Source organism: Takifugu rubripes, chromosome 1, assembly GCF_901000725.2.
Source record: "Takifugu rubripes chromosome 1, fTakRub1.2, whole genome shotgun sequence".
NCBI lineage: Eukaryota > Metazoa > Chordata > Actinopteri > Tetraodontiformes > Tetraodontidae > Takifugu > Takifugu rubripes.
The window spans coordinates 15109885-15137685 of NC_042285.1; the positions used below are offsets into that span (position 1 = coordinate 15109885).

General features: G+C 45.0%; 2 protein-coding genes across 5 annotated transcripts; one reads left to right on the forward strand and one right to left on the reverse strand.

The window, feature by feature from the left end:
• The first annotated feature begins 753 nt into the window (after positions 1-753).
• Positions 754-12868, forward strand: LOC101067307 (cohesin subunit SA-2). Its single transcript, XM_011607057.2, has 32 exons — positions 754-884; positions 1219-1313; positions 1393-1477; positions 1617-1775; positions 2121-2217; positions 2303-2379; positions 2460-2531; positions 2621-2825; positions 2900-3051; positions 3129-3202; positions 3286-3409; positions 3481-3579; positions 4012-4091; positions 4196-4303; positions 4458-4578; positions 4715-4829; positions 5094-5203; positions 5280-5372; positions 5452-5538; positions 5710-5910; positions 6052-6128; positions 6234-6321; positions 6397-6477; positions 6786-6878; positions 6953-7127; positions 8758-8894; positions 9228-9329; positions 10417-10568; positions 10639-10767; positions 10851-11038; positions 11117-11186; positions 11289-12868. The coding sequence occupies exons 2-32, from the start codon at positions 1261-1263 to the stop codon at positions 11419-11421; spliced, it is 3537 nt and encodes a 1178-aa protein (XP_011605359.2). The 5' UTR covers positions 754-884; positions 1219-1260; the 3' UTR covers positions 11422-12868.
• Positions 12869-12956: 88 nt separating this feature from the next.
• ppp2r3b (protein phosphatase 2, regulatory subunit B'', beta) lies at positions 12957-26279 on the reverse strand. Of its 4 annotated transcripts, XM_011607047.2 has the most exons (15): positions 26125-26279; positions 25274-25660; positions 19127-19312; positions 18699-18802; positions 18178-18280; positions 17055-17129; positions 16875-16961; positions 16362-16518; positions 15798-15846; positions 15642-15731; positions 15387-15562; positions 14703-14821; positions 14522-14628; positions 14190-14228; positions 12957-13510 (listed from the first exon to the last, which is right to left on the reverse strand). In XM_011607047.2, the coding sequence occupies exons 2-15, from the start codon at positions 25622-25624 to the stop codon at positions 13456-13458; spliced, it is 1698 nt and encodes a 565-aa protein (XP_011605349.2). In that variant the 5' UTR covers positions 25625-25660; positions 26125-26279; the 3' UTR covers positions 12957-13455. The 4 variants fall into 4 exon arrangements, with proteins under 4 accessions (XP_011605349.2, XP_011605335.2, XP_011605343.2 ...); XM_011607033.2 differs by lacking the exon at positions 14190-14228 and having other exon boundaries at positions 12957-13594; XM_011607041.2 differs by lacking the exon at positions 14190-14228 and having other exon boundaries at positions 12957-13594; positions 26165-26260.
• Between the last annotated feature and the right edge of the window lie 1522 nt (positions 26280-27801).

The window sequence follows — 27801 nt, forward strand, 5'->3', positions numbered from 1 at the left end:
GCTGTTTTGCATCCTGTGTATACACATCCAGAAATCTGTTCATGTGCCTTTTTATAGGAACGTACCAAATGGTTGTTCTGCCAGATTTACTTTGGATTCTTCAGTTCAGTTATTTCCTCCTTCACTGTCCCTATCCCTTTGGTTTCAAATGACAACCATATGTTTAATCATCTTAAATCAACTCCAGACTTTTTATCTGCTTTATTTGGTCTTAAACTAATGAGGCCATAGACACTACCCGTCAAACTGCTGGTTAAAGCAGTCAAGAATACATTTGATCTTCTAAGAACTGAAGCACTCTGCATCGAAACGTGAATTGTTTTTGAGAAACATCTTGAAGTTTCAAGTCTATACTTCCTCAGCATCTTGATTGTTTTTAGTTATAATCCAATCTAGTCCGGACCTTCATTTCAGCCTTCTTCCTGCCGGTCAGCTCATATAACATGTTAAATAGACACCTCCCTATTTAATCAACTGAGCAGTAAAATACACACATGACACAGGATAACATGAAAACAATTTACGGGACTGGTCTCGTATAGTGGGAATTCTGTGTTGTTTGTAAATCATCAAACATAAAGGACACAAGTGTCAGTCCAGACGGATGTTTTTATTATACTAAATCCAACATCACCGCGTGTGTTCGTCACGGTCATTAGGGGCGGGACAAGAAGTGACTGCTATACTCACCATCCAATCGCCTTCATTCATCTGGGGTCGTCACCCAATCAGCGTTAGGTTTAGGGTGCTCAGAAACTTGACTGTGAGAGCAAGGAAGACGCTGGACGTCCACGGGCCGGAAATGTTTAAATATAATAAAACTGACAGCCGTTCGGATTTAGCAATAAAGTCACATCAGTGAGCACCAATGGATTGTGAAAGCGGTAGGTTTGCGATAGTTCGTGACATATAAGATGTCATATTAATCTGAGAATGCATAAACATAAAAGAAAGACTTGAGAAAATAATTGCTCATACTTAAGTTTTTTATTTTTTTTTTAAAATAGGTTTTTGTCTAGCTGAGTTATAGGATACGGGAATGCTGTGTTATTTTGTTGTCATTGTCAATGCTCGTGAGGCCAATTACGGAGGCTGCCCAAGTGTTACTGTACATCTCTCACGTTTCAAAGCTTCATTTCAACCCATATTCGTTAAAATACAAGGTTCGGCTGCTTATTTCCAGACCCGTTTCAATAACAACTTTGTTTTCATACGCAGAATTACGTGATTGAACGCCGCACATCCAGATCTGAGGAGGAGATGATACCTGAGCCCACAACTACAACTTCATTCAGATTCTCAAAGAGCAAAGAGTGTGTTAACTTCTACTTCTAGCTTCTACGTCTCTATGGATTTTAAATGTAAACTAACTCCTGGTTTGTGACTTCCCAGTAAAGATTGTCAGGATGCCAACACCTCTGCAGCCCTCACTCACTCAGAGGAAGACTCAGGCAACGAAAACAGACAAAGGAGCCAGGTGAGTTCTTCCTCTTGCATTTAGTTTGCATGAAAACCCAATAAATATATTTTCATATTAATGTGATGAAAGTTTTGAAAGAGCCTCCACCTCTTTCTGAATCCGATGGATCCGTTTGCCGATACGTTGTTTCTTGCAGAGGCGAAGCAAGATTGTCCTCAAAGACTCAGAGAATGGTGAACACAGAAGTCCCAAAGTAAAGCACAAAAGAAAAGCAGGAGGTGGCCATGGTAAACGGAAAGAGGTGGAGGCCGTCACCCTGTTTGAGGTGGTTTCAATGGGTAGGAGTGCCATGCAGGTAAAGTGCAGGCAGTTCCCTGCCCCTGGTTTATAACTCATGCTTAAGAGTAAATATATTATTGTTTTTTTAAATTCAGTCTTGCAGAAATATTGTATACAAACCCACCCATGAAGGTGGACCTTGTTAGTTTTTATGTAATATCTTATTTTATAGTAAAGAAAGACACAGTGCTGATGTGATTATAGGCTGAATAAAGCAAGTAATTGTTTATTATATCACTGCTAATACTAATATAATAATACTAATACTTGACAAAGTCAAATTGGATCTTTCTGAAATTTGAGATGTACTGTCATTATACAGCTGTTCTGAGTAATGTAACATGCATCCACATCTGCACAGATGGTAATCGATGATTGGATCGAGGCATATGCAATGGACAGAGATATGCCTCTGCTTGATCTCATTAACTTTTTCATCCAGTGCTGTGGGTGTAGAGGTAATACCTTCTTACACGCTGACACACAGACATGCACACAAGGAGGATAAAGCAGAACAGCTCTGTTTCTGGCCTGTTGTCTTAGGTGTTGTCACTGCAGAGCTGTGTCAAAACGAAGAAGGCGATGGTATCATGAGCAAGATGGTGGAGGATCTGGATGAGGTTAAATGGATTTTCCTGATGCTTTTACTGGCACATTAGTTTGAACATTGAAACTAACCATGTGCTACTCTGTGCTTCAGGCTGCTGGTCTGCAATACAAGAAGTTTCTGGCCTTCCCATGGATCCTCACAGTCACATGGCCCATTGATACTGTCAGTATTCAGTATTTTTATGATTCCACACTTCAAATATTTGCTGCCCTATCAACGGTCAACGCTCTGTTTCTATCTCTCTGATGAAGGATGGGGTGGAGTATCCTTTGACACAGTCAGGACCCTATGGCCGCTGGTTCCACTCCGAGTTTTGTGACTTCATATCGGTGCTGGTGGGCCAGTGTCAGCACAGTGTCCTATTTGACAGCTACTTGATGAACTCTCTTATGTCACTGCTCACTGAGCTGTCTAACTCACCTATACGGGCCTTCAGACACACCTGCACACTAGCAGGTAAATCATTGAACATGTGCTGATGTTTAACTGCATTCATGAAACTAATGGGTATCTTTGACTCCCGTGATCAGCGCTGAAGTTTGTGAGTGCTCTTGTTGGCGTCAATCTGAGCCTGCATGTCAGCATCGAGAACAGTCAGAAGCTGTACGACGTGCAGAGGACAAAGACAACGAGACAGAAAAGCCCACTGCAGCTTGAGAAGATACAGCGGAAGATCACAGAGGTAAGAAAAGCGCCACTTCGTAAAGCACAACAGTGCACGAGTGTTGTCTCATTTGTCCCGTGCTGTTCCTCAAAAAGCTGCAGGAGAAACGGGCAGAGATAGAAAGCATGATGGATATCCTCTTTAAAGGAATATTCCTGAAAAGATATCGGTGAGTTTCTTTGTTTCCGACCTCAGCGTTGCTTCTGGTTTGTGCCTTTGAATTTAATGTTAATATTTCGTGTACCCTTTCAGTGACGTACTTCCAGAAGTCCGCTCTCTCTGTATGGAGGAGCTGGGTGTGTGGATGAAGCTTTACAGTTCTGCATTCCTCAATGATGGCTACCTCAAATACATGGGCTGGATGATGTACGATAAGGTGAACAATAACAAACATAAAGCATTTGCTTAAAATGTTTTCTCAGCACTGATATACGTGTCATCATTTAGGTACCAGATGTTCGCCTGAAGTGTGTTTTGAGTCTGCAGCGGTTGTATGGAGACCCTCTGCTCCTTCCAAAACTGGACCTGTTCACTAGCAGATTTAAGGTAAAGTCTTGGTGGAAAGTGAACACAAGTTAAAGAATGTTGCACATTACTGTGAAATATAAATTCAGCCAATATAATGAAGCTCCTTAAAATGGGCAAAGATGCAACGCACAGCGATTTATCTGGATCTTGAAATCATGTGCATCGTTTTTACCTGAAGGCTGAAGTTACTCCTGACATACTGCAGCTTGGCCAACTTTGTAAGGGTTGATGTTGAGATGGTGGCTGCACATTTTACATGTTTAAGCTTGATCAAAGACCACATTCATGGTTCTTTGTCCAATTTTGCGACCTTATCAAGATCATACGACAAGCATTTATCTCTGTCCTATAAACACTATTATCATCAAATCGCTCACGGCCATGTATCCACATGAAGACAGACATGCTTAATGTCCTGTGCATGTGTGTGTTTATGAATTTCTAATACAGGAACGCCTGATCTCCATGACCCTGGATAAGGACAATGAAGTGTCTCTGCAGACCATGAAACTTCTTATTCTCATTTCCAAGTGAGTCTTTCTGTCTTGTTTTTCCAAGCATCCTCCATTTCTTTTGCTGTAGCAGCAGCAGCAGCAGCAGCAGCAGCTCACCTCTCTCTCCTCTCTCTCCTCAGATCCTCTGATGATGTACTGACGCCTGAGGACTACAAACAGCTCTTTCAGTTTGTTTATTCATCACAGCGCCCTCTTGCGGCCTCTGCGGGGGAGCTGGTCTTCTCAAGGTATTTATATTTCAACTGCTTTAAGCAAAAATAAATGACGGTAAATAACGTGTGCTTTTAACAAGCAAAACATCTGAGTTTTTAACTGAGTGTGACCAACACACGCAATCAGGGTCTAGGAAAGGTTAATTGGCATTTTGTTGGTCGCTTTCAGAGTCCTCAGTACTGAGCCCTCTTCTTCTGTCACCCAAGATGAAATGAATGATGAGGAGACATGTAAACAGCAGACATATGCCCGAATAAAGGCCCTGCTGCAGTTCTATCAGGAGTCGGAGGTGATAACCCGAATGCTACAGTCAGTCTTTTAACATATGAGATGATCTGAACCTACAATCACGTCAATGTGCTGTTTGGGGTCTTTTATCAATTTGGTAATTAAACCGTGTATTCCCTGATTTTTTTCACTGTCAGTTGCACAAACATGTGGTTTACCTGGTGGACAGTCTGTGGGACTGTGGTGGGGCTCTTCTGAAGGACTGGCCTGCATTTACATCAGCACTCCTGCAAGACAGTTCCCCCAGCTCAGGTAGATATGATGCCCAGTTGCACCAGTTTCTGGCAGCAAATCACCCTAGTGCAGACAAGAATGTTATTTTTCAGTTCTTCACTAACATATGGCAATAGTTGCAGCCAGCGTCGAAGCTTTAACATGGATTATAAAGAATTATATTTTCAGTCTAATTAATATAGCATTATGTGCTAAAACAATTAGCTCATTTTGCTGTTGAATTTGCAGGTCAGGAAATTCTGATTAATTGGTTTGTCTGTGCTTGTGTGTCTATGGATACAGACTTGGGTCTTACGCAGGCACAACAGGCTGTGCTGGTGGAGGTCCTGGTGGCATCTGTGCGTCAGGCCTCTGAAGGACCAGTTCTGGCAGGGAGGACTGGAGCAAAGAAGGTCAGAGGTCATCCATATTTGTTAAAGAATCCAAGAACTTGCAAAAACACACAAGGGTTGTGTTTGATTGTTTCAGGTGATGAGTGCCAGGGAAAAGAAACTTCAAACAGATGACTGTACTAAGCTCACTCACCACCTTCTCATCATGCTTCCTAAGCTTCTGTCCAAGGTTATTTACGTAATTCTCATGCAGTCGTTGATACATCAACAGTTTCTGGAGTTTAACACTGGTGTTTTTCTAAATGCAGTTCTCCAGTAGTTGTGATATTGTGGCCTCCCTGATGAAGATTCCACAGTACTTCCTCCCAGAATGCATCAACACACACGACACACAGGTCTACCTTCCTGCTTTGGTGTATACCACCAATATAAATGGCAGATTAAAAGAACATATAAAACCATTATAAGCAACTACTTAAAAGGCGAGGGGTTGAATCTGATTTTATTTGCTTTCATTAATAATAGTGAAGGTTTTGACAGTGTGCTGTTCGTCCGCTCTTCCTCAGGCTGTTGCCAGCATGGTGGCAGAGATGGCCACAGCTCTGGAGCTCCACTCCAGCTCTGCAGTTCTGGAGGCTGCAGCTCGAACCTTCCTCAGTCTCTGTGAGGAGGGGGCGGCATGGTGCTCTGTGGCCCAGGCTACCAGGGACTCTCTCATCCAGCGCTGGGTGGACCAGCTGACGCTACTGTTGAATGACTCACTTGTGGTGCGTTTACCTCTTGGAGGGTCAGCCGACTCATCTAGAAGGGAGAAAAAAAGGCTTTTTAAATTGCATAAAAATAAAGAAATGAAAAACTTTGTAAGAGGTGAAAACAACCGTATCATTTTCTGGTATTGTGCATTCTAGGGTAACTGTTTCACTGCTGATGGAGAAAGAACTGGAGAAATTTTGGCTACGATGAAGAAACTTGGAGCTTTTCAAAAGTGAGACTTGGTAACACTTGTGCCAAGCTTGAGCTGCACACTCATGCAACAGGCAGCGAGGAATGTAGTTATTCATTTCTAGTTGTTCCTTTGTGTCTTTGTTAGCTGTCACGACTTCCAACAATGGAACCTGTTTGAGTTGTTGTCACCGTTGTTGTCAGTAAAGAGCAGCCAGGGAGGAGCACCGCCTGAGGTACCAACATGGGCTGGAACTGGCCGCGCTCCTGCTGTGCTGTGTTTCCTCCTCTCTTTATTATTTTGTCCTTAGGTGCTGCTGGAGGTTCTGCAGTGTTTGTCTTACTCCATCCTCTGGTCTCTCAACACAAGCTGTGAACGTCTTTCTTCCACTGTAAGTCACATATTTTTGGGATATCGACTTGTGCGCCTATGCGTCTTAAAAAAAACTAGTTACTAATAATAACTGTCCACTAATAATAACTGTAGATTATTTAATTATTAGTATTTTTTATCAAAATGGTGTGTTTGGAATGGCAGAAATATTTTGAATGTTAATGGACAAAGTTTTATCTTAAATATAATTTAATCATTTCATGATCTGATTATGAATTTGATTGTTGTACACGAACAAGGTGGATCAAGCCTGCTTTTGAAGAACTTCAACAGTTGTTCCTTTTTTTTAATTTACATGTGATTTAGGAGAAATCTGTGGACCAGAGACTACAGCTGCGTCTGTTCTGTGAGTGGGCGCATCGCTGCCTCTCCCACGTTGACCTCAGTGTGCGACATCAGGTGAAGGTTGAACAACGACCTCATGTCTGCTCCTCTCTCTTTGTGACGTTAGTTATGCCATTTCTCTGTTCTAGGCTTTTCTGAGTGTCTGTGATGTGCTGACGGCCCATTCCTACCAGCTTCATGTGTGTGATCGAGCTTCCTTCAGTGTGGTGCTTTACACTCCCAGTCCCAAACTCCAGAGGGCGCTGTTGTCCTTCGTATGCCTGCACGTCTTTGTTGGTGCGGACTGTGACAGTCACGACAGTGGTGAGGCCTCGGCTTGACTTCACATCGCTAGACAGGTTTTATATATTAGGCTGTTGTATATTCGAGGTAAATAACAGTCTGATGTGAATTTTGTGACAAGTAAATTTTAGGTGGCCACAATATATTTGGGAATATTTTTGTAGGGAAACAGCCCAGCCACAATAGTCTTCGCTCAGAGTGGGTTTTACACATCTAAAGAGTACTTTCTTTGAATAAGGATGTCTTTGTGGAAGAAAAGTTATGACAAATTGTCGTTTAAATATCTGTAATAAATTTGGTGCAAAAATAAATCAAGACATATTGAACCCTAACATTCTATAGCCATGAATATTTCGTTATTGTAGATATATTTTGAAATCAGCATTGAGTTAACTTTTATACTTAAGATTTGTTAGTCTGGCTTCTGCAAACTGAACCATAACATAACACGCGTCTTTATGCTTCCATAAAGAGTCCCTTAACCTCCAAATGCCCCCTGGCTCAACAGCATGGCTGCTGACCGCTCCTCATGATGGACTAAAGTTATGTCACCAAAGCAATATCATAAAAAGGTTGAGAGTTAAAATCTGTTTGTAGTTGAACTATTACCCATTTCAGAATATTTTGTTCATTTCTATATTTTGAAGCCAGTATATATTTGTTGTTGTATGTGCATGTTAATGTGGCACAGTTGACTTCACATAAAGTATAAACATCGTTATCCCAACTGTTGCAGATTGGTGCAGTTGTACAAATGTCAGCATCAAATCCACCAATTCCCAGTAGAAGGGGCTGCGTCTGACTGCAGCATCCTTTTGTCGGGCTCTCTCCTCTCCCAGTTGAGTTTGTATTCAGTACAGCAGCTGTAACTACGTAGTATAAATAAGCACGGCCACATGTTTGCTTTAATGAGTGGCCACCGAGCAGCTTTCAGATATTTAAACTAGTTTAAAAATTGTATCCACGTGACGAGAGATGATTTTATTAATGCGTCCAGACAGACACCGACTTGACTGACAGAGAATGCTGACTTCAAGAACCAGATTTATGATGCCAGTAAGTTTCCATTTGTTTTGAAGTCTCCGAAAAGGCTGTCCAAGCTGTCTGCAAGTAGAACAGTTTATTAGAGCAGATCAGCCTGTCCAGAGATGCATTGAATCCAAATATGGGCTTGTCCAGAGAAGTCAATGCATGTCCTGGTGGGACGCCTTAAACTCCCCTCAACCAAGTCAGATATTAGAATTATTGCTCTTTGAACATGCAATAAAAACTATTGTTTTATTGGATTGGTCTGGTAACGATTTGGTTACACAGACAGTGTTTTCTATTAGCCGCTGGATCAGAGATCACTCGGAGGCCGAGGGCCCTGAGTTAAATCATAAAATCAGGACAATGTCTTTCCGTGAGAAAATACCATTAACTCTAGCTCACCTCCGAGCCCGTTTTATTAGCCTTGTGAAGAATTGAAGCCACATGGTGTCACAAGCATAACTCTAGCCTTCTGTTATCTTTGATTTCCACCTGTTAAAGCCATTGTCTTGAATCAAACTGAAACACTGGTCTCTGCTTTGTTCTTTGCTTTTCTCTGATTTTTGATGTATCGTCGCCTCCCCCGTCAACCGTGTGCTTCGACTCCATCTGGATCCCTCAGTGGGTGAACGCTCCGAGGTGGAGAGGCTCGAGGACCTTCACAGGCGCAGAAACGTGCTGGCGGCCTATTGCAAGCTGATCATCCACGGGGTGCTGGAGATGAGCATGGCAGCCGAGGTCCTCATGCAGTATGTGAAGGTAACAGTTCACTCTGCCTCCACCTAAAAGCATCAATGTTGAGCATTTCTCTCCTGATAATTCCATCAGTTACTCACCTAAAAAGGAACCAGAAAAAACCTACCATTGCGACACATCGACCTCTGTCATGAGCTCATCTCTTTGAGGTTGGGATCTTTGATCTCCATGAAATAACCCGTGTTGGGCTGAAGCTAGCACCTGTTGAAGGGCATAAAGCCCCAGATGCTGCAGAGGCTGAAGTAATCCCTAATAAATGACACAGCCATGCAGGTGTGAGCAAGAAGAAATATATCTATTTTTGATATTTAAATATATTTCTTTCTCTGTCTTCAGCACTATAACAGCTTTGGAGACATCATCAAAGAGACCATCTACAGGAGCAGGCAGGTGGATAAGATGGAGAGTGCTGCTGCGCTGGTGCTCTGTCTGCAGCAGGTAAAGCTCGTCTCGGAAGGCAACCAAAGGTTACCACAGCAACAATCGCTGCTTTCAAGCGCTGAATTTTGCGCGTGTGCCATTCAAGTACATATACGGACGATGTCACCCGTGACCTCTGGATGACCCGGAGGAGACTGCTGCCACATTTCCACTGACGGGACTGATCTCAGGGAGCGTTTCCACTGGAAAAATAGTGCCCCCAGATACCGCCGGGAACTGCAGTGACGAACACACACTCGCTCACACACTCTCTGAACCCCCCCCCCACCCTGATGGAGCAGGTGGCACCAGAGTAGCACCAAATACTGGGAGTAGAGTAGAATGTGCTCGGTGATGCTGCGGCGCAAATGTCCTCAAGGGGGCGCTCCCCTCAGGGCAGCCCGTGATGTCATAACGCTCCTGGTAGCGTGGCACCTCCCACGGAGGGAAGCGGGCATTTGTCTGGTAGCCACGGGTGACGATGTGGGCAAACCAGTGGGATCCATAACGGAGGAAGAGCTGATCGCTCCTCCAAATGGAGGCAGTAGCTGCAGTGTAGATCCCAGGGGCCCGCACTGGACACAGCAGTCCAGGCTCGTTCAAGGCTGATCGGGACGAGGGGGCCGCCCACGTGAGGAGCACTTTGTCACTACAGTACCAGCAGCCATGCAGTCTTGGTACCGCCCTCATAGTTATCATTCCCAGTCCGACCCGAGGGCCCTCGATGCTGCTGATGTTTCCCTTTGGACACAGTCTCTGGTCCCCAACGTAAGGGCTAACGTACCGTTTTGTTGTCCCCTTCTAACGTTAGCGAACTTTACTCATCTTTCAAGACCGCTGGCTCCCCCTAGTGGCCTGGTGCACTTCCATCATGGGGCAAACATTTTTCTCTTGCAGTTGTTTTGGGGTTTGTAAGTTTTTGTTCCTGCACAGTTTCTGTGATTTGCAAATTTCCCTGTGGTGGCGTTTTTCTGTCGCATCTGTCTGTGATGTGACAAAAAGAGAGAGACCGCAAACATCCAGGACTGATTCACTTTCAGCCTGTGACCAATCATTTAGAAAGAAGGAGGAGAGATCTCATCCTCACCCGCTGTTGTCTTCTCAGCTGTTCACTCGGCTTAAACAGGAGCAGGAGAGCGGAGGTGGAGTCCATCCTGGAGTCCAGACGTTCACCGGCATCAGAGAGCTCGCCAGGAGATTCGCCCTCACTTTCGGCGATCTCATCAAGTTCCGCGAGGGCGTCGTCCTGATCCACTGGTCGGTGCTGCGCTGACTTGCTGTTTGCTACGGGGGCCTGAGTGTGACTCTGTCTGTGTGTGCTCCACAGGAACGGTATAGAGTTTGTGTTCCAGGAGTTTAGTCAGACACCTGAGACTCCTGCACCTCCAAACCTGTCGTACTTGGCCATCCTGAGCGAGTTCTCCTGTAAGCTGCTCAAACCAGACAAGAGAACGGTGTAAGTGCTGCCCTCAGCAGGCCTCACAAACCTGCTTTCAAATGTCCTGAATTCCGCTTCTTGGTTTTTTTTGGCATTTGTAGGTTCTCGTACCTGCAGAAGCACACAGCAGACTGTATTGCTGACCTGAGGAAGGAGTGCTGGCAGCCGCTGGGCTACTACCGTGCTTCTCTGTTGGCCGTGGCTGACGCGGAGGACGCTGCGTCCTGCATTAGCTCGGACAAAAGGCAGCCGGTGGCCACTCGCCAGTTATCCAAGCAGAAATTGGAAGGTATCTTGTTACAGAGCGCATAGAGGCACGCTACATTTCCACTCTCACCATCCCCAAATATCTCCGCTGGCTTTTTAGAGTCTCCCGAGGTGTCCACCCCCGCTGACCCCAAGGCCTGCAAAAGTTCCAGATCGGGCCTCGCTCACAGGTGAGGCTCAGCAAGACTCTGCTGCAGCAAATATCAGGATTCGCGCAGCAGCACCGGGTCTGTTAGCATCATCCTCATCATCCTCCTCATTTTACCCCTCAGCCATCAGAAAAAGGCCTCGGACCTGGAGCTGTTGCCAGTCGCCACGGAGCCTCCTGCCAAGAGAGCAAACACGGGCGCGCCCGTCCTCGGTGGAGAGGAGCCGGAGGACGACACCGTGGAGATCGAGGCGTAGCGACTGGGAGTTTGGGGAATCGTGAGAGAGAAATGTTGGACGCGAGGCGGGTTTCCACCGCGGGAGTTCCTGGTGAATCCTGGGGGTGGGAACCTCCCAGGAACCGGTCCTCTCACTCAGCCCTCTTCGTGGTCGGGAGGTCCCCCTCGGCGAGGTCATGAGCTTGGTGGGCGCGTAATTGTGCAGCAGTGTCACCCAGGCGAGCTGCCAGAAGCAACAATCCTAACAAAGAAAAGAAAACAACAACGAGGAAGGGGGGTAAACATGAAAGGAGCTGAAGGGGCGTAACAGTCGAAGAGAACATGATTTCCTTCAGCTCTCTGAACTGTGACCTCACAGAGTTTTGCCCACGAGGTTTTTTTTGTTCCGATCTGTCGCAGCAAACTCTGTGTACACATCAGTGTCGATAAATATTGAGTAAACAGCACGTGCTGTGTTGTGGTAGTTCTAAAATAAGACCGGCGGCCGCCGCGTTTGTGGTCTGTGTGTTCGTGTCGGGAGCAGCGCTGCCTGTTGGGTCCTGCGTCACATCGTGCTCTCGGTGTAGCTTTGTGGGGTCGAACCCCTCACCTGCCTAGTTACAGGGACCCGATTAGGCCCCGTAAAGGTTCCTGTCCTGTAAACGTCTATTCCCTGCAGTGGAGGCGCACACCGGCGTCCACGACTCCGATGTTCCCGCAGTGGAAACGCCTCCACGTGCAGCCGATGTTCTCCGTATTTGTGCATATCGAAGGAAAAACTGGGTTTCCGTTTGGAGGAAGACGGTTTCAGAAACTCTCACACTCCAAGAACTGCTTCAAATATTTAACCTGTAGTTACAGACATCGTTGGTCCTTTTTTGCCATGTATTAAGTAATAATATGCTATGCAAATGTCATTTATGTTGCTTATTTACTAAATAAGGTTGGCTTGTCCTTAGTGCTGACCTGATGTGCTCCCCCCCCCACCCCACCATAGGGGGCGGCTCATAGGCTGTCCCCATGGTGAAAAGGTGCACGTGCTGACCGGCACCACTATTGGGTCACCAGTGCTGGATCAGACACTGGAGCCCTGAACTGCTGAAATCACCGCACATTAATTGTGCTTCCTTCAGCTACTGAAGAGCATAAAGGGAGTGAATCTTTATTTTTAAAAAATAAGAGTAAACCAATCGTGATCACTGTTGTGATTTGGCATTTAAGCTTTGGTCACAAGATTTCATGTGATGTCCACGGAAACCTTAGAACACATGATTATCCTGCTCTTTAATGTTTAAAGTGACACCAGTTGTTTTGAAATAGGTGGATAAAATCAAGAGATTATTACAAATTTTGCTTTTTATCTTTATATTTGCCTCCTTGTGGTGACTACGTATTAAAATAAATATTGGGAGTCCTTTCCAATAAATGTGTTTTTGGACACATTCCAAATCATTGTCAGTCATATTTTGTCCATCTGAATAAAGACCTGGTGCTCCGGAGCCGTACATGATGTGACAGCCGTGGGTTTATCTTCCTGAATCCAACATTTGACTAACAACGTCAAAAAAGGGCTTCTTTAATTTTCATTAACCAAATCTTTATTATTTGAAAGCAAAACTTAAAATATTGGTTCCTTTTGTTCTGTCAAAGTACATTCAATTTCAATACTGACATAACATAGAAAAAACTAAAACTCTTCACATCATTTACAACACCACAAGCCCCAAATAAATATCTGCATTTTGGTTTCACTCATAATTTAAAGCCCACCTCCCACAAACAGCTGTACAAACCAGCGCGGCAGCTTGACGTGCGCACTCGCGTTCAATTATCTGGCATTTACAGGAACAATCAGTATTTACACTCTTCTACAAAAGCCTCAGTTCTGATCACTGGAATGTACATTGGCCAATGACTCCAGAGGAAAATGAGTTTCAGGAAGCATTCATTCCCTGGGACCTCCCCCACCGCATCCTTTCCTGTCATACTGTGTCTGTTTCCTCAGCATCAGGGCATCTTGTCTTAAAAATTCACACTGCTCCTATACGAGCGTCCGTCCGTGGGCTCCAGCCCATCATTCAAAGTCATCTTCGTAGTCATATTCCTGCAGGTTCAGGTTGCAGCCTGGACTGGGAAAGTCAAAAAAGTGTCTCTTCATCAGTCCCAGCTCATTGGAGTTGTGTTGTGTTAAAGGGATCAAGTCATTTTCATACCTAAAGAAGGAGAATGATATTAATATTGCATCTCTCCAGACATTTGGAAGACGGCATTTCAACTCAAAAGATGTCTGCTCGCTTTAGAAACACCAGTGCTACAAAAAAATAATGAAACCAGCAGTTGGTGTTAGCTTAGATGTGAACAAAGATGAGTTGATCCCAGCATCTCTAATGTGCTCAGAAAATCGAAATTTTCAAGTACAACAATTGTATAATGACAATAAAAGCTAGAAATGTTCAATCCATAGAAAAGCAAATGAACCACTACATAATCGGGAATAACGTCAGGCGCTGAGGAGGGGGTCTTCATGCTCATCTAAGCCAACAAGATGCTGGGGTGGGTGTAAAACCGGGTCAGATGAGGTCAAAAGGTTCCCCCACCCTTTCCTCTGAACAGGCAACAGAACATGGGGGCTGGAGAGAACGGGAGGGAAACAGCTGGAAATGGTGCAGGCGTCAGACATGGGAAGCTAATTCCTGCAGGCAGCACTGAGGCTTGATGAGGGTGACGAGGGCGGAAACTAGGAGTGGATTCACCAGAGATGGACAGGAAGGAACTTTGGCCCGCTCCGCTTCCCCCTCAGCATCTTACCTGCTCTGGGTCCACGACCATCTTGACTTGGCGCTGTTCCTAAAACCGCCACACAACATACAGTACAAATGTCTAGTCTGAGTCAATGACGCTCTGGACAGATCAGCGTCCCTTTGGACAGTCTTTTAAAACCAGCTTGTCCTCGTCTCATCCTAAAAATGACACATTCTGCAATTTTTCTCCGTTTGCCTTCATTCAACGTCTGGGAGAAATATTCTGCCTCCCGTCATCAAGCTGATGACAACATCTAAAACTGGGACAAACTGGGACAAACGGACATTCCGCAGAGAGCAGCCGGTGGTGCGTTCCAGGACAAGAGAGAAAAGACTTACACATCGTTACATTCTTCGTTGGCTGCCTCCTCAGCCACCAGAATGTCGTACTCTTCGGCAGCATATTTCTCCCAGTCGGACACCTCCTGTCCATCTGTCTCCAACTCCTGGGGGACAGGACGGGTCACATGAGCCACTTAAGCGCCGACAGCAAGCGGCGACGCTAGCTGGCACCACTCACGCGTATGACGGAGAAGGGGTCCTTCTGCTCGTGCTCCAGGTACTTCTCGATGTTGAAGAAGGTGTCAAAGAAGATGTGGGACAGCTTGCACCTTTTCAGGTCCCGCAGAGTAATCTTACCTGTGAAGGGGCGGGGCCTCGTGAACACAGGTGAGCTAATGCAACATTGAGTGGCTACAGTAAAAGACCATCCACAGATCATCTGAATGATGCGTTCATGTGTAGAAAAACCATGTTGACATTGGCCGTCCTTCCCTGGCTGGTCAGGCTGCTATTATACGACCGTTACAGGAACAACGCAGGTCAACGTTGACGACCATGTAAACAACAACAACTTTGCTGGTTTTGCTAGCCGTGATTATGAGCCAAACCGTTCTAGGCCAGTGCTTTAAAAGGCGTTATCATCTCTGTGTGCGAGGCCGGGTTTAAGTTAGATGAACACACTGCCAGTGTACAGGAGCGTGGTCATGTGATCAGTGGTTCTGGTTCTGTTTGGTGCACAGATGTTAGCTGAAATGATGTGGAAACGCTACTACGGCGGAGGAACATTTCAGGTGTAGAACTCAGGTTAAAGACAGAAAGTGGGGCAGAATTAGCCTCCCTTTGGCCTGTTGCCCCCAGCGTGCACCAACATTCAAGAGAAAACCCCACCCTCCACGTGCGGCGCCGGCTGTAAGTGTCCGACCTTCAAACTCGGGCTTGACAAGGTCGAGCATTTGGCAGAGGCAGTCCTCAAAGGGAAGGGGCTCAATAGCCATGGCCTCCAGCTTCTGACACTGCTCCTCGTAGAAGTACTCCAGCTCGTACATGCTCAGCACCCCGTCCCCGTCCAGGTCCATGCAGCGGAACCAGTACTCCACGCTAGAAACCCAAGAAGAAGTGAGAACTAGAAAGGATCAGGTCAGGAAACACTGAGTGGAGGTTGATGGAGCGGCCGTACCTGGTGTCTGTCTTCTTGTCCTCCTCAGAGATGAGGAACCAGACAAAGTCCGCATAACTGAGCCGTCCTTCTTTATGCACCCGCCTGTCCCTGAGGGAACGACGCTCAACATCAGCACCGAGACACAAACGCTGGTCTCTTCACCTTCCTGCTCACCTCGTTACTGTTCCTGAGAAAATCCTCTCAATCATCTTCTGGGAAATGGCTGAAAAGAAAAGACCAGCGAAACAATAAACAACAGGACATAAACAACCAGGACAGAAGAGTGGTTCTGATTGTTCTTTCCCCTCCACCTGTTACCCATTATCAGGCTGTAGATTTAGACTTTTGTATCATCGCTGTGACTTGAAACTTTAAATTTGGACCGTTTGTCATCCTGCTAACGTATTTACAGCACTTTTATAGAGCTCCTTTTATTTTCCCTGCTCCACTCACACACCATCAGCCAAGAACGTGTGTTAGCGAGGGTTTGGGATGGAGATATCAAGGAGATATATATATATATATATATAAGTGTGTGAATGTGAGTAGTAAATCTGTTCCAGATAAAACACACACACACACACACACACACTGCTGCAAGGGCCAGAAACATCCCAGACAGTGGAGCAAAGGCCAGCGATCGTGTCCAGGCACCGATCCACCCTGGGGGTTTTTTGTTACGAGCGTGAGGGGACAGTCGTGCTCGTGGGTGGCGAGCAACGCCGGCGTGTTCGGTACCTTGGTCGTTGTGCTGTGCCAGGTCTCTCTGGTCGATGTAGAGGTCGTGGTCAGTGTCCAGCTCCCAGAACTTGCAGTAGATGACGTAGAAATGCTCGTAGGAGAAGAATTCTGTCAGCTGGTTCACGTCCTCTTCTTGCTCCAGCAACGCCACATTCTGCCATTCCAAAAACAACAACAACAACAACACAGAAGTTACGAAGGGATCGTAAACAAGGTTTCCAATAAATGAGCAGCTTGTCTGAAAATAACACGGATTGCTTTTATTGAAACACTGATGTTTTCTTGATACAACTTGTGCATCATTAAAATATAAACATGACAATAGTTTAATGATGAGCTGAAATTAACTCTTGATGATGAAATCATTTTATATTTGTATACGTTGATTATATGTAGATTATTTTAGTTCTAAAAAAGAAGGGCTGTGGTGGGACACCTACAAGATTCCCAGCTGCCTTCACTTCATTGTTTAAAGAACTACACACAATAAATGAAAATATTGGAATGTACCTGTAAAAAGTTGCTTTTCCTGAGCTCAGAACATGTTATTTTCCCGCTCCATGACCGGTTGACGTTGTAGAATACCCTTTGAATCACCTAGAAAGAGTTGAACTCCATAAAGTCAGCGTATTTGCTCTCCTACCACTCCTAAACGTGGGGGGCTGCCCTGTGGCGGGGGGGGGGGCGTACCGTGGTGATGTATCTGGAGTGGAAGTCTGGGGCTTCTTTCAGAAAGGCCAGGCCTGGGTGCGAGTTCACCACGTCCTGAGACAGAATTCAGGATGTCAAAAATACTGCCAGACATCAGCTACATGGAGAAAACACTTCGGCTTTTATGCTGGAGCATATGGCGCTCAAACATAAATGCCTACTTGGATAACATCAGCCGTTGCCAGTGGTTACCGACATCGCTGTGCAACAGATGCTCTGTAACTGGATCTTTTCTCCAGCCTCCCATCAAAGCGAAATGATTCTTTGAAGTCTGAAACCACTGGGTGAACTGGTTTTTGGGCGAGCTTGTGCTTCTCTTAACCAAAAGAAGACATCTGCTAATGAATGCTTAACCTTTCGCTGGCGCCGGGCTCGGCGCGGCGTTTCAGATAAACTGCAGCCCCGTTTCTCATTTGCTGGGGGTGAGAATTGTTGACACAATGGTGAAGGTGGCAGTGAAATTAAAAGGCCTCATTTCAGGGCAGCTATCGTGGCTCCCTGACTTTTGCTGTGAGGAATTAAATCATAGGGAAACACATAAATCACTGGGCACAGGAAACAGGTGGGGACAGTCAGATCTACTCCGCAGCAATCCAGCCTTCATTCATCAAAGCAGTCAGGGGACATTTGCCCAAAGGGACAATACAAATTAAAAAGCGTGAGCGGCAAGGCATCTCTGCTGGGATGCCAGTGGGTGTTTGGGGCGGCACAGTGACTGCTGATCGCATGGAAATGATTCAGGTGTGTGTGTGTGTGTGTGCGTGTGTGTGTGTGTGTGTGTGTGTGTGGGGGGGGTAACAGCTTGTCATGGGGAATGGGAGTGGAAAAAGCTAGCACAGCAAGTAAGACTGAGTGAATTATCCATTTTACCATCCTTATCAAACAAATTTCATCCGTGTTTCAGAGCTAAAATAACCAAAGTCCAGTCTTAAGCGAGTGACAACATTCCCTTGCACGTCCCTCTAATCCACTATAAATCAATCGTCTTTTGCCCTTGAACCCCCGCCCCCCCACGGAACTCCAGAGTCCCAGCCAGCATGAGTGCACTGTAACCACCACACAGCGAAGCCCAGCCCCTCCCTGCTAGTGCTGCAGCCCGTACCTGCAGGAATGGAATAAAGTCGTCTTGTTCCAGGTAATTGCAGCCAGGCTTGGCCAAGAGGTGCACAAATTTCGAGGCCTCATCATGACAGGTCTGCAGAGTCCTGGGGAAGGGAAGGAAGACCAGATGGTTGCACCCTTATGTTCCCTTCTTCACTTTCATTGTTCCACCTCAAACATTAGCTTTCAATAGTTGTGTCATTAGCATTCCAAATAACTGACCGCCTTCTGTGAGGATTGGATGCATCTAATATCTGTATCTAATAATGCAGGAGTGTGTGTGGCTGTTATAGGCAGCAGGACGTGCTGCTAGCGTGACAGATCCTTTGGGTTACAGGCAGAACGTGGATGTCTCCGTTCAAATACAGTACAAGTGCAGCAATGACTTGGTGGGAAGTTGTAAAAGCGTTATAACTGTGGAATCCTGTTTAGAACTGAAAAAGAAGACAGCTGCATGCAGAGACAGTATCAGGAATCCAGCTGCGAGTCATCCAGCAACAAAGAAGGAAACCATTGTCTTACTTTCTCCACATGGCCACGAACTTGTGAACGGACACAAAGCCGGTCCTGTCGCCACCAGCCAAACAGAAGAGGGGCATTTTCCAGTAAAGGGAGCACTCGCAGGCCTACAGGGAGAGCGAAATTAGAGCGAGGGCAGGGAACAAAGACGTGAAAATATGGAGCTCTTAAATAATGATGTGAGCTTTAATGCAACAAAAACAAATGACAGAATTGGGCATTACGCGGCTGACAGGCAGCGTTGCATCACTAAGATTTCCATGAGGAAACTTACGATTCACTCAGGCTCCCTTCAAGGCAGCTATTATTTATTACATTCAGAGAGACAGATAATATTTTCCAGAGGCTTGAAACCACGTGCTAAGTCAAAAGAAAAGCAGCACCAATGAAAAATAGCAGCAGGACTTTAATGGCAAAGCTCACATACTCACCTTGGCAACCTGCCCCATTTCCTCAATGGTGGCCCTTTCATTTGGAAATTGGGAAAATATTTTTTCTATTTTGGAAATGAGGCTGTCGATGTTGAGGTTGGCCTGAGGCCGGCCCTGTGGGAAGTGAAACTTTGGAATGCTTTCACTCAGCACTGTGGTAACAGGTTCCTCCGTCCTCAGCTTGGCCTGAGACAACACAGGAGTAAACAGTTAGCCCAAGATGCTAGCTAACGCTAACATGACTGAGTCAGTCCAACATTTAATGAGGCTCACATAAACACAGCAAGCCTCCCACTAAGGTAGCTGGAGGCCCACCAGCAAAAAGTAATGACTCCTCATTTTTATTTATTTATTTTTATTTATGCTTTTGCTCTCAGACCGATTAAAGGGTGTAATATCTTAGGAAATATGCATGTGTGAGGACTAATAATCAATTCATTGAAAGCTTAAATGACACATTAAAGTCATTTATCACATTATAGTCAGAGCTGGAATAAACTTTAACTTCGTGTGAATTCAGAGCCAATAAAAACAAACACAAAACCCATAATTCAGTTACACTTTGATCTTATATGAATCTCCTGAGTGGAGAGCAGTTGTTTACGACAGCCATTGAAACGGTGTGAAACCGTAGCTGGGTTAGCACGGTATGTGGCGAATGTCGTGCACGTATCCCACTTAGCTAGGAGCAGGAGCAGAGAGGGAGCTCAGTCACTGGTATCGATAAGGGCTTTATTTTATTATTGCCTTTGTCTCGGCCGAGCAACAGCTTCAGCAGCAAAGCAAAGTCAGGCTTAATAAAGAAACCAGGCATGCACATGCTGTTTAGAACAGCTATAATTACCCCAGCGACCATGGCTGATTGAGTTAAGCAACAGTTTTACATTCGTTGTGTTTCAGCAAGTCCAAATTTCAAGGTCAGTTATTAGAATCATGCAACCCCCCCCCCCCCCCGATGCTGAAGTAGAAAGCTCCTGTTCAGGTCATGTTCCTCAGGTCAGGTCCACACATGCAGCGCGTTGACTTGTTTAGAGACTTTTCCCCCACTACGTTGGGACACGGCTAAGTTTCATTCAACAGCTCCTACTGTTAGGAGATGCCAGCTGAATATTATGTGCACGTTTGTCTGAGCCAACCTTTAGCCAAAGAGAGGGCGGATGATGCTGGCAGACTGTTGAATCCAGTACAAGTAGACACCAACACCCATGCAAGTGACAAACACCAATGGCTGCTCCAGGAGTGCACGTCTGTACACGAGCATGTCAGGAAAGGCTTTTACCTGAACCAGAACCCTAAATGAGCGCACACGGCTGCTCCACCTGCTCCGTTCGGACTGTGAGTACGTGCTATTGAGTGTTGGTTTGTACATAAATGAGCACAGGAGCACCAACACGGGTCAATACGGCATCTTCATCCATAGAACCCAGCGGGTGAGGTCGAACATACGGCCAGCTACTAAAACAGCTTGAGTAACATGCTTCAGAAGACGGACACCACCCAAATACACAACGCACTTATGAAATGAAGGTTTCTTAACCTGTTGAATAAAGAAATCAAACACGGAACCACACGATGTGCTGCTTCTGGAATCTTTTTGCCTGCTTCACTTCCTGAGGTTTGCCAAAATGACTCCAACGGGGTCCCGACAACTCATCCAGGAGGTCACAGAAGAACCCAGAACATGTAGCAGTGGTGAAAACCACTGGTGAAAACCACTGCTACCACTGGTGAAAACCACTGCTACCCCCCCCAAAAAAGCATGATACCGAGTCAAAGGTGGGGGCGGTGTGTTGGTCCAGGGCTGCTTCAGGAACCCGACAGCCTCCTGTAATTAATGATTGGGATCATTACCAGAACGACCCCCGGGGAGAGGGCCTGGCTGGCAGTGTGACCTCTTGGGCACTTAGCTTATGTACCAGCAGGACAAAGACCTGAAAGGCACCAGGTCCACACCCGGGTGGTTCCAAACGGTTTTGGAGGGACCCGGTCAAGGTCCAGGCTTCAATCTGGTGCCACCTTGGTACAAAGCTGGAACAATTTCTTAATAAGGTTACAGGGAAATTCCTTTTGTCTTTGCTGACACGTGCTTAGATGTGTTTGTGGTTTAACTCGTTAAAAAGCAGCATTTTTGCTTGTTCAAACTGCATTTTTTAATCTACACAAATGGTGGATATGCATGTGTGGCAAAAACGCCAAAAGACAAAAAGTATTCTAGAGGATAAATGACCTTTTTCCACAACAATGTACATGGAAACAACAAAGCCAACCAAGAGAAAAGATTCGGATTAAGCAAGAAGACATTTGTTCCTCGTGCAACACAATTCCTCTGCCCCTCACGCTGGCAGCGAGCTGCTCGATAGAAGTGGAAAAATGATGAGTGCTGCTCCTCTGCTCATGTCTGTCCTACGTGCTGGTGTCAGTCATGGCTATAAAAGGTCAGAAACATCTCCCGTTGCCCTGCCCCACACTGTCTCCCCCTCTGCTCCATGCTAACGGGATCCTGAGTCAAACAGCCCGAGGAACCTTCTGCACCATCCCAATAATAAAGCTTGAACATGAACAAATATTGAAGCAACATAAAACATGACGCGAACCAGGTTCCAGGAAGCAAATCTCACATTTCTGCTCTCTACAGCAACCACATTCCATCAGGCACATCACTGTCAATGAGCTGGGGGGGGGGTTTAACACAGCCCCACAAAGAGGAATCTCCACGTTCACGTGCTCAAAGTTTCCTTTTTTAAAGAACCGACAGCCGGAATGACTGTAGCTTAACACTGCTTGAAAAACTTCTAAGGCCAGTGGTGAAAGCGGGGGCGTCGAGAAACCTGCCTGTCCTTGCTGGAAGGCTCGGAGCCTCTTCTTGAACCGAGAGGGCAGGACAAAGTCACAGCCGCGTGCCAGCAGAGCCAGCTCCTTCCTCAGGTCAGGGTCCTGACGCAGAGACAGCTCCCTCATCCTCATCCTCGCTCCAGACAGGATGGGGCACACATGCACGGAGGCGGAGTGCTCGGGTCGGCTGTGATCCACGTCCGGGCGGCTCGCAAGCGGGGCTGGAAGAGAGAGGCGGCGGCAGTCCTGGTGTCCCTGTGACTGTCCTCTGGCAGAGCGAGAGCCTCTTAATGCAGGAGAGCAGCTGCTACTCTGACTCTCTCGACCATTCCTGATCTGCTCGCAAATTCCCTCACACACGCAGCACAGAGTCAGGGAGCCCTCACCTCAAAGCAGCAGGGGAGATAAGAGGTGACGAAGTGTGTGTGTGGAAGTCACGAAGTGTACTGCACATGTGGACTGAGAGGGGTGGGTGTGTGCGTGCGTGTGCGTGTGTGCAATGGATCCGTCTTTCCAGTTGACATTCCTCTGTGCTCAGGGAAGGTTATGTAAAAAGACAAACCTGTTGTTGCAGGCAGAAGCTGCAATAGGTTTCTGTTCCAAAGGTGCTGCTCGCGTTCACCAGCTTATTTACTGAAAACCTGCCAGATTCCTCAGTAAAACTTTACAACCGTGAATATTAGAACCACCCACAGGCGCTTTGAAGAGTTCACTCTTGGAAAACAGAAAGTGTGACTATTAAGGCTGCATGTATGGGTTGCTAAATCTGCTCTCACAAGAGCGGCGGGAAGGTAAAGCAAGCCTAATGAGGGAAAATGCCCACATCTGATGACGTTACCACACAGAATCAGGAACAACAAAGACACAACGCACACAGAAACAGCTCTTCTGGATTTGATCCGATGGTGTTCTTTGTTTTTCCCCTTCCCTCCGCGAGCTTGTGCTGCCATTCCATGTCTTATTATAGTTGACGGGCAATAGCAGGAGGATGGGGGGATGTCAAATTCAAAGAATGATGACCGAACAAGTTTGCGCCTATTAAAAGCAACAGCGAGCACTGTTTGGGCAATCCAAGAAACCAGATCTTGATGAACAAGGGGGCATCTTCAGTCCTCAGACAAGCTTCCGGTGGCTGTTTGTCCTGCACGGCTGGCAATTACACCAATTCCCAGCAGGTATGCTGACGGGGCGGCCTTATCTCCGCTGATCACGAACACACACCGTGCACACCTTTCAACGCCTGATGGTGTAAATGATACTGAAATCTACGCGTTGGCAGGCTGTGTAAACAGTCCCGTATTTGTTTATTTAAAAAAGAAAGCGAAAGCACACCCATAGTATTTTTAGAGAAGGGGAGCACAAAGCACAGGGTTTTGCAGGGGGTTTGACTAAAGCCCATTTCCTGTTATGGACACACACAGGACACTGCCCATGCTTGATAAGGTCTATTTTAGTGTTTGACGATGGCTGTTTTTCATGAACATCAACTCAAAACAAATAAGAGCTTCCAAAGGAGAGCTGGCTCCCACGGACGAGCGTTCCATCCCGGTATCGCTGTTAGCCATCCACACATGGAAACACTCGTGTGTTGTGATGCACAATAGATGCTAGGATCACATCATTTGTTGCCGTCTGCACATGTGCACGTTGGAAAATCCAGCAGCCGTTGGCTTACTTACAGATCTTTGAACGATGTAAAGATTCTATATTCTTTACAGTGATTCACATTACAATTTGGTTCTTTGTTCTTCCTCTAACCAATATTCAACAGGAAACCTGGGATGCGGAGAGTTTCCAGGGTGGGGCAAACAAAGTGATCAAAGTGAGCCTGAAGGCTTTTCTCTCTGTGAATGCGTACGTGCACGCTGGCCCACAAACATGTGCAGAGCCTCAGTATGAACTGTACCGCTGACGTTTGTCTCCATCAGGCCACGGCGTGCTTGTCAAGCAGAGCCACAACTGCTGCGACATCAACAGCAGAATCCAGAACGTTCCAGCACAATCACATGTCTGAGACAGGGATTTATGTTATATGTCAATATGGGGTAAAAATAGACCCCACTGACAAGAAGGTCAGCCTGCGGGAGGCTAACGAGGCTAACATGACGAGGGCAGAGGGATACATGCAGCGATACCAAAGCTGTGGGCTGGTTTACATCCCTGCAGAAGTTAGATTACAGCGAAAAAGACACGTTTCAAAACAACCCACGGAACCTACTCAAGAAAGAACCCTTTAAACCAAACCAGCTTCTTGATGGAAAAAGGCTTTTACATTAAATAAAACATGGCACGTTTAAAAGTTTAAAAAAAAAGTGAGTCGAGTTTCAAAAAAAGCCCATTCTGAACAGAATTCTTCTTTTGGATTATTTATTTGTCTTTTATTATGGGATGAAACAGCGCTGTTAACATCTGCTGGGTTACCATGAGGCTTAAGCTGCTAGAGTTTGGCTAAAACGTGCACTGTGGAATGTTTTGTGCTTGAATATGTGGGGAAACAGTTTAACACTTCTCCGACAGGTCCAGCACATGATAATATGACCCCTGCTGCAAATAGCTGCGGTGTTGCTGAGCCAAAACAGGAATACCATGAAAATGGATCTATGGAAAAAATACTCGAAGTGCAAAAGTCAAAATCTACAAACTCATCTGTTACTAAAACCGCTGAGATCTTTGTAGCCAAACGCACTCATCTAACAGAGATTAAAAAAAGGTGATTTATCAAACTGAGCCACCACGGAGACTAATGAGTAGAGATTAACTGTTCAGGATTCTCAATACAGGCTGGACACTCCTGCCGAGGAGTCTATCAGAATGTTTTTAGAGCAAATTACACAGGAATGTGCTGCCACACCTCAACCCGCTGGCTGACTTCTGGGTATCTAATACCAACAAAAGGGAACTGAAGCTATCTATATCACTGAGTAATGTCAAAGTGAGAGCAGCTGCTCCAGCCTGCATCAACGTGACATCCATTCAATTCCACACTCATCTTTTGAAAAAAAATGCACCCGTATGGAGGGATCCAATAGGCTTTCTTTTAAATTATTCTTTTTTTACAAACTTGAATTATATGATCTGTTCAATGTAAGCGACCTAGCAGGATGATGCACCGCCAAACAACAACTTATTTTCTGAAAAGAAAAGAAAAAAATCTGATGCACCAGTCCAGTAAACTATGGATAATTCACTACTAATACTACAAAAAAAATTCGAAAATGACATTTTTAGCATCATAATTTAATCCCAAAGAATCCAAGTTATGGCAGAACATTGGGCAACATATAAATGCTCTCCCCGATATTCTATGTAATTTACCTTTCTGGTGCTGATAGACTTCCTCAACACTCTGCCATTGGGTCCAGTCATTCTGGCGTTGCAGCTACTCCCAGAGGGCAGGGCACTGGTGGGCGAAGGGTTCGACAGGGTGCTGCTGGAGAAAGGCCTCTCTTCTGCCAGGTTCCTCTGGGAGGCCACATTGTTGTTCTCATTAAAGGTCAATGACTTTTTGTCTGGGGCGTCACCTTCATCCAGATCAACGCGTTGTCCCGATTTGATTAGGTCAAGATACTCTTTGAGTGATGACTGTGTTGAAGGATCACTCAACCAGGTGAAAAAGAGCTCGTCCACCTTCATCTTCAGAACTGGCTGGAGATACGACGACGGCATTTTGATGGTTTGCCAATCTTTTTGGGATCAAAATGCCTGTGTAGCAGGTAAAAAAGAAACAAGAGATATGTTTTTTAAAAAAAGGTCAAAATACACATCAACATCCTTCACAGACTTCTAAAAGGCGTCACAACTGTACTAACAAAACACAGACAATTTAGGCAGGACACTTATCTTTTTGAGAAATAATTGACTAGCTAATGAATCATCAAGGACTGTAAACAAATATAATCTTATTAAAACTATTGATTCCGGTAACGTTGTCTTTTTTATTCCTCAGTTGAATACAGACGCTCAAAGCGGCAAACTAAAAACAATAATCCCCAACTCTTAGCAAAGAGGACGCATTTAATTTAAGATTAATAAAACATAATTAAGAACGACGGTGCGATAGCGACGATAGCATTAAGCTAATATAGCAAGCTAACGTCAATGGAAATGTGCATATTTGCTGTGTATAATTGTACATATCTTTGGCCGCACACAGACTGCGTGGTTACCTAAGAGCTTTTTAGATGAAAAGTCGTAATTCCTTCGTACATTATGGGCAAAAACAGAGATGACGGCAGTGGATTCTGAGGTCCATGTTCCCCTGGTAACCAAGGGGTTCCGTGGTTGGTCACGTGAGCTCTATTTGGCGTTTTTCAAAGTATCGTTTCTCCCATATTTCCCTCCGGTCAGAAATTGCTTGGGCCAATCAGAGGCCATGATGTGATTGACAAAGAGCTCAACCAATCAGAAGCTGACAAACTGTGCGGAACCAGGAAGTGTGAATGGGAAGTACGTCATCCGCCCGTTTTAAGATTTAAGTGGACACGTTTGAACGACAAGAAGCAATTATTCTACTAATATATTTAATTGATAAATCAATATTGATACATGTATTTCTTAAGTCAGCAAAGTGATGAAATGTAAAGTTGTGGAAACAAACATGTAATACCACAATTACTGATAACAGTGATAATAATAGATAACTGTTGAAATGTTGAAAATTGCTATGATAATAAAACAAGATTTTATTATGTTCTTCAAGTGTTCAGCCAGCCACCAGTTTTCAATAGCAGACAGATTCTTAAACTTCTCAGTTCACCCGGATGGTAGTGAAAGAAAATATTCCCATCACTCATTGGATTCATATCTTTTAAAAAGAAATAAATCACTTAAAAAAAAAAAAATCTCTAGTTGTGCTAGGTTGTTGAGTTTACTAGAAGAATAGTTAGTACAAATGGTTACTAGTACAAATTGTTAAGTCCTAGTACAAATGGTAAAGCAAAAACAAAATTTTCATGATCTATTTTATACTATCTCTAATGGACTGATAAAACATATATGATGAGTCTAAAATAAGTACCTTGTTTTTCTTAATTCTCTTCTTTTTTTAATCACATTCATACCTGTTTATGTATTTTTGGGGGTTTGAATCTGAATTCAAAATGTATTCACTCATCCAATCAAAGTAAATTCATGTATTTATTGTTTATTAGTAATAAATGTACATCTGTCGCCGAATGTATCTGTCAAATGATATCTGTCAGTTTTTATTGATTATTGTGAACTTCATCCAGCAGGCACACTAAAACCCATACATTGGGATAAAAACAGCTATATATGCTATTTACACAACGGCCATTTATTAATCTGTTGGATGATGCCACAAAAGTTGGCACGGCTCCCTTGCTCTTTTTCTCAGACCTGGCGGTAGGAGACTTTAGTGGGTGTGCAGCGTGTGCGTGGTGTCAAAAGTGATCTGAGAACCTTTTCGTTTTGTCTGTCTGTTGTAGTTGCTGAGGAATGGTTCCTATGTCATTCCAATTATTTTGCTTCTTATTGTTGTGTTTTAGTTTAGTGGATTGCAATGAATTTTGGGTAATGAGCTAATCCAGACTGATATTTTAAAGGTTATTACTGATTTATTGAGGCATTTGTAGAAAGCAGTTAGAACTGATAGATGAACCTGGAGTCTCTGGAGACTCCTGAGTTTATTATCAATATAAAGTAAGAATCAGATTTATTGACTCCAAAGTAATTCCCAGACTCGAATGTTAAATCTTCCAGAACTTGTGCAACCAAAAGCAACATTTTCATTTCTAATGTCTTTGCTAATACCATATTTTTAAGCACAAAGAAAGAAACAAAGAAGACAAAGTGCCTCTAGCTTTTTAGTAGTAAGTTGCTTG

Excerpts from the sequence above, each read along its gene's own strand:
- LOC101067307 (XM_011607057.2), top strand. The coding sequence starts at position 1,261 with ATGATACCTGAGCCCACAACTACAACTTCATTCAGATTCTCAAAGAGC. Across the intron at positions 4,579-4,714 it reads AGTTCTATCAGGAGTCGGAG|TTGCACAAACATGTGGTTTA; the intron begins GTGATAACCCGA and ends TTTCACTGTCAG. Across the intron at positions 9,330-10,416 it reads TGGTGCTCTGTCTGCAGCAG|CTGTTCACTCGGCTTAAACA; the intron begins GTAAAGCTCGTC and ends TTGTCTTCTCAG.
- ppp2r3b (XM_011607033.2), bottom strand. The coding sequence starts at position 25,624 with ATGCCGTCGTCGTATCTCCAGCCAGTTCTGAAGATGAAGGTGGACGAG. Across the intron at positions 15,563-15,641 it reads GACAAGAAGACAGACACCAG|CGTGGAGTACTGGTTCCGCT; the intron begins GTACGGCCGCTC and ends TTGGGTTTCTAG. Across the intron at positions 14,822-15,386 it reads TGTCAAGCCCGAGTTTGAAG|GTAAGATTACTCTGCGGGAC; the intron begins GTCGGACACTTA and ends GCCCCTTCACAG.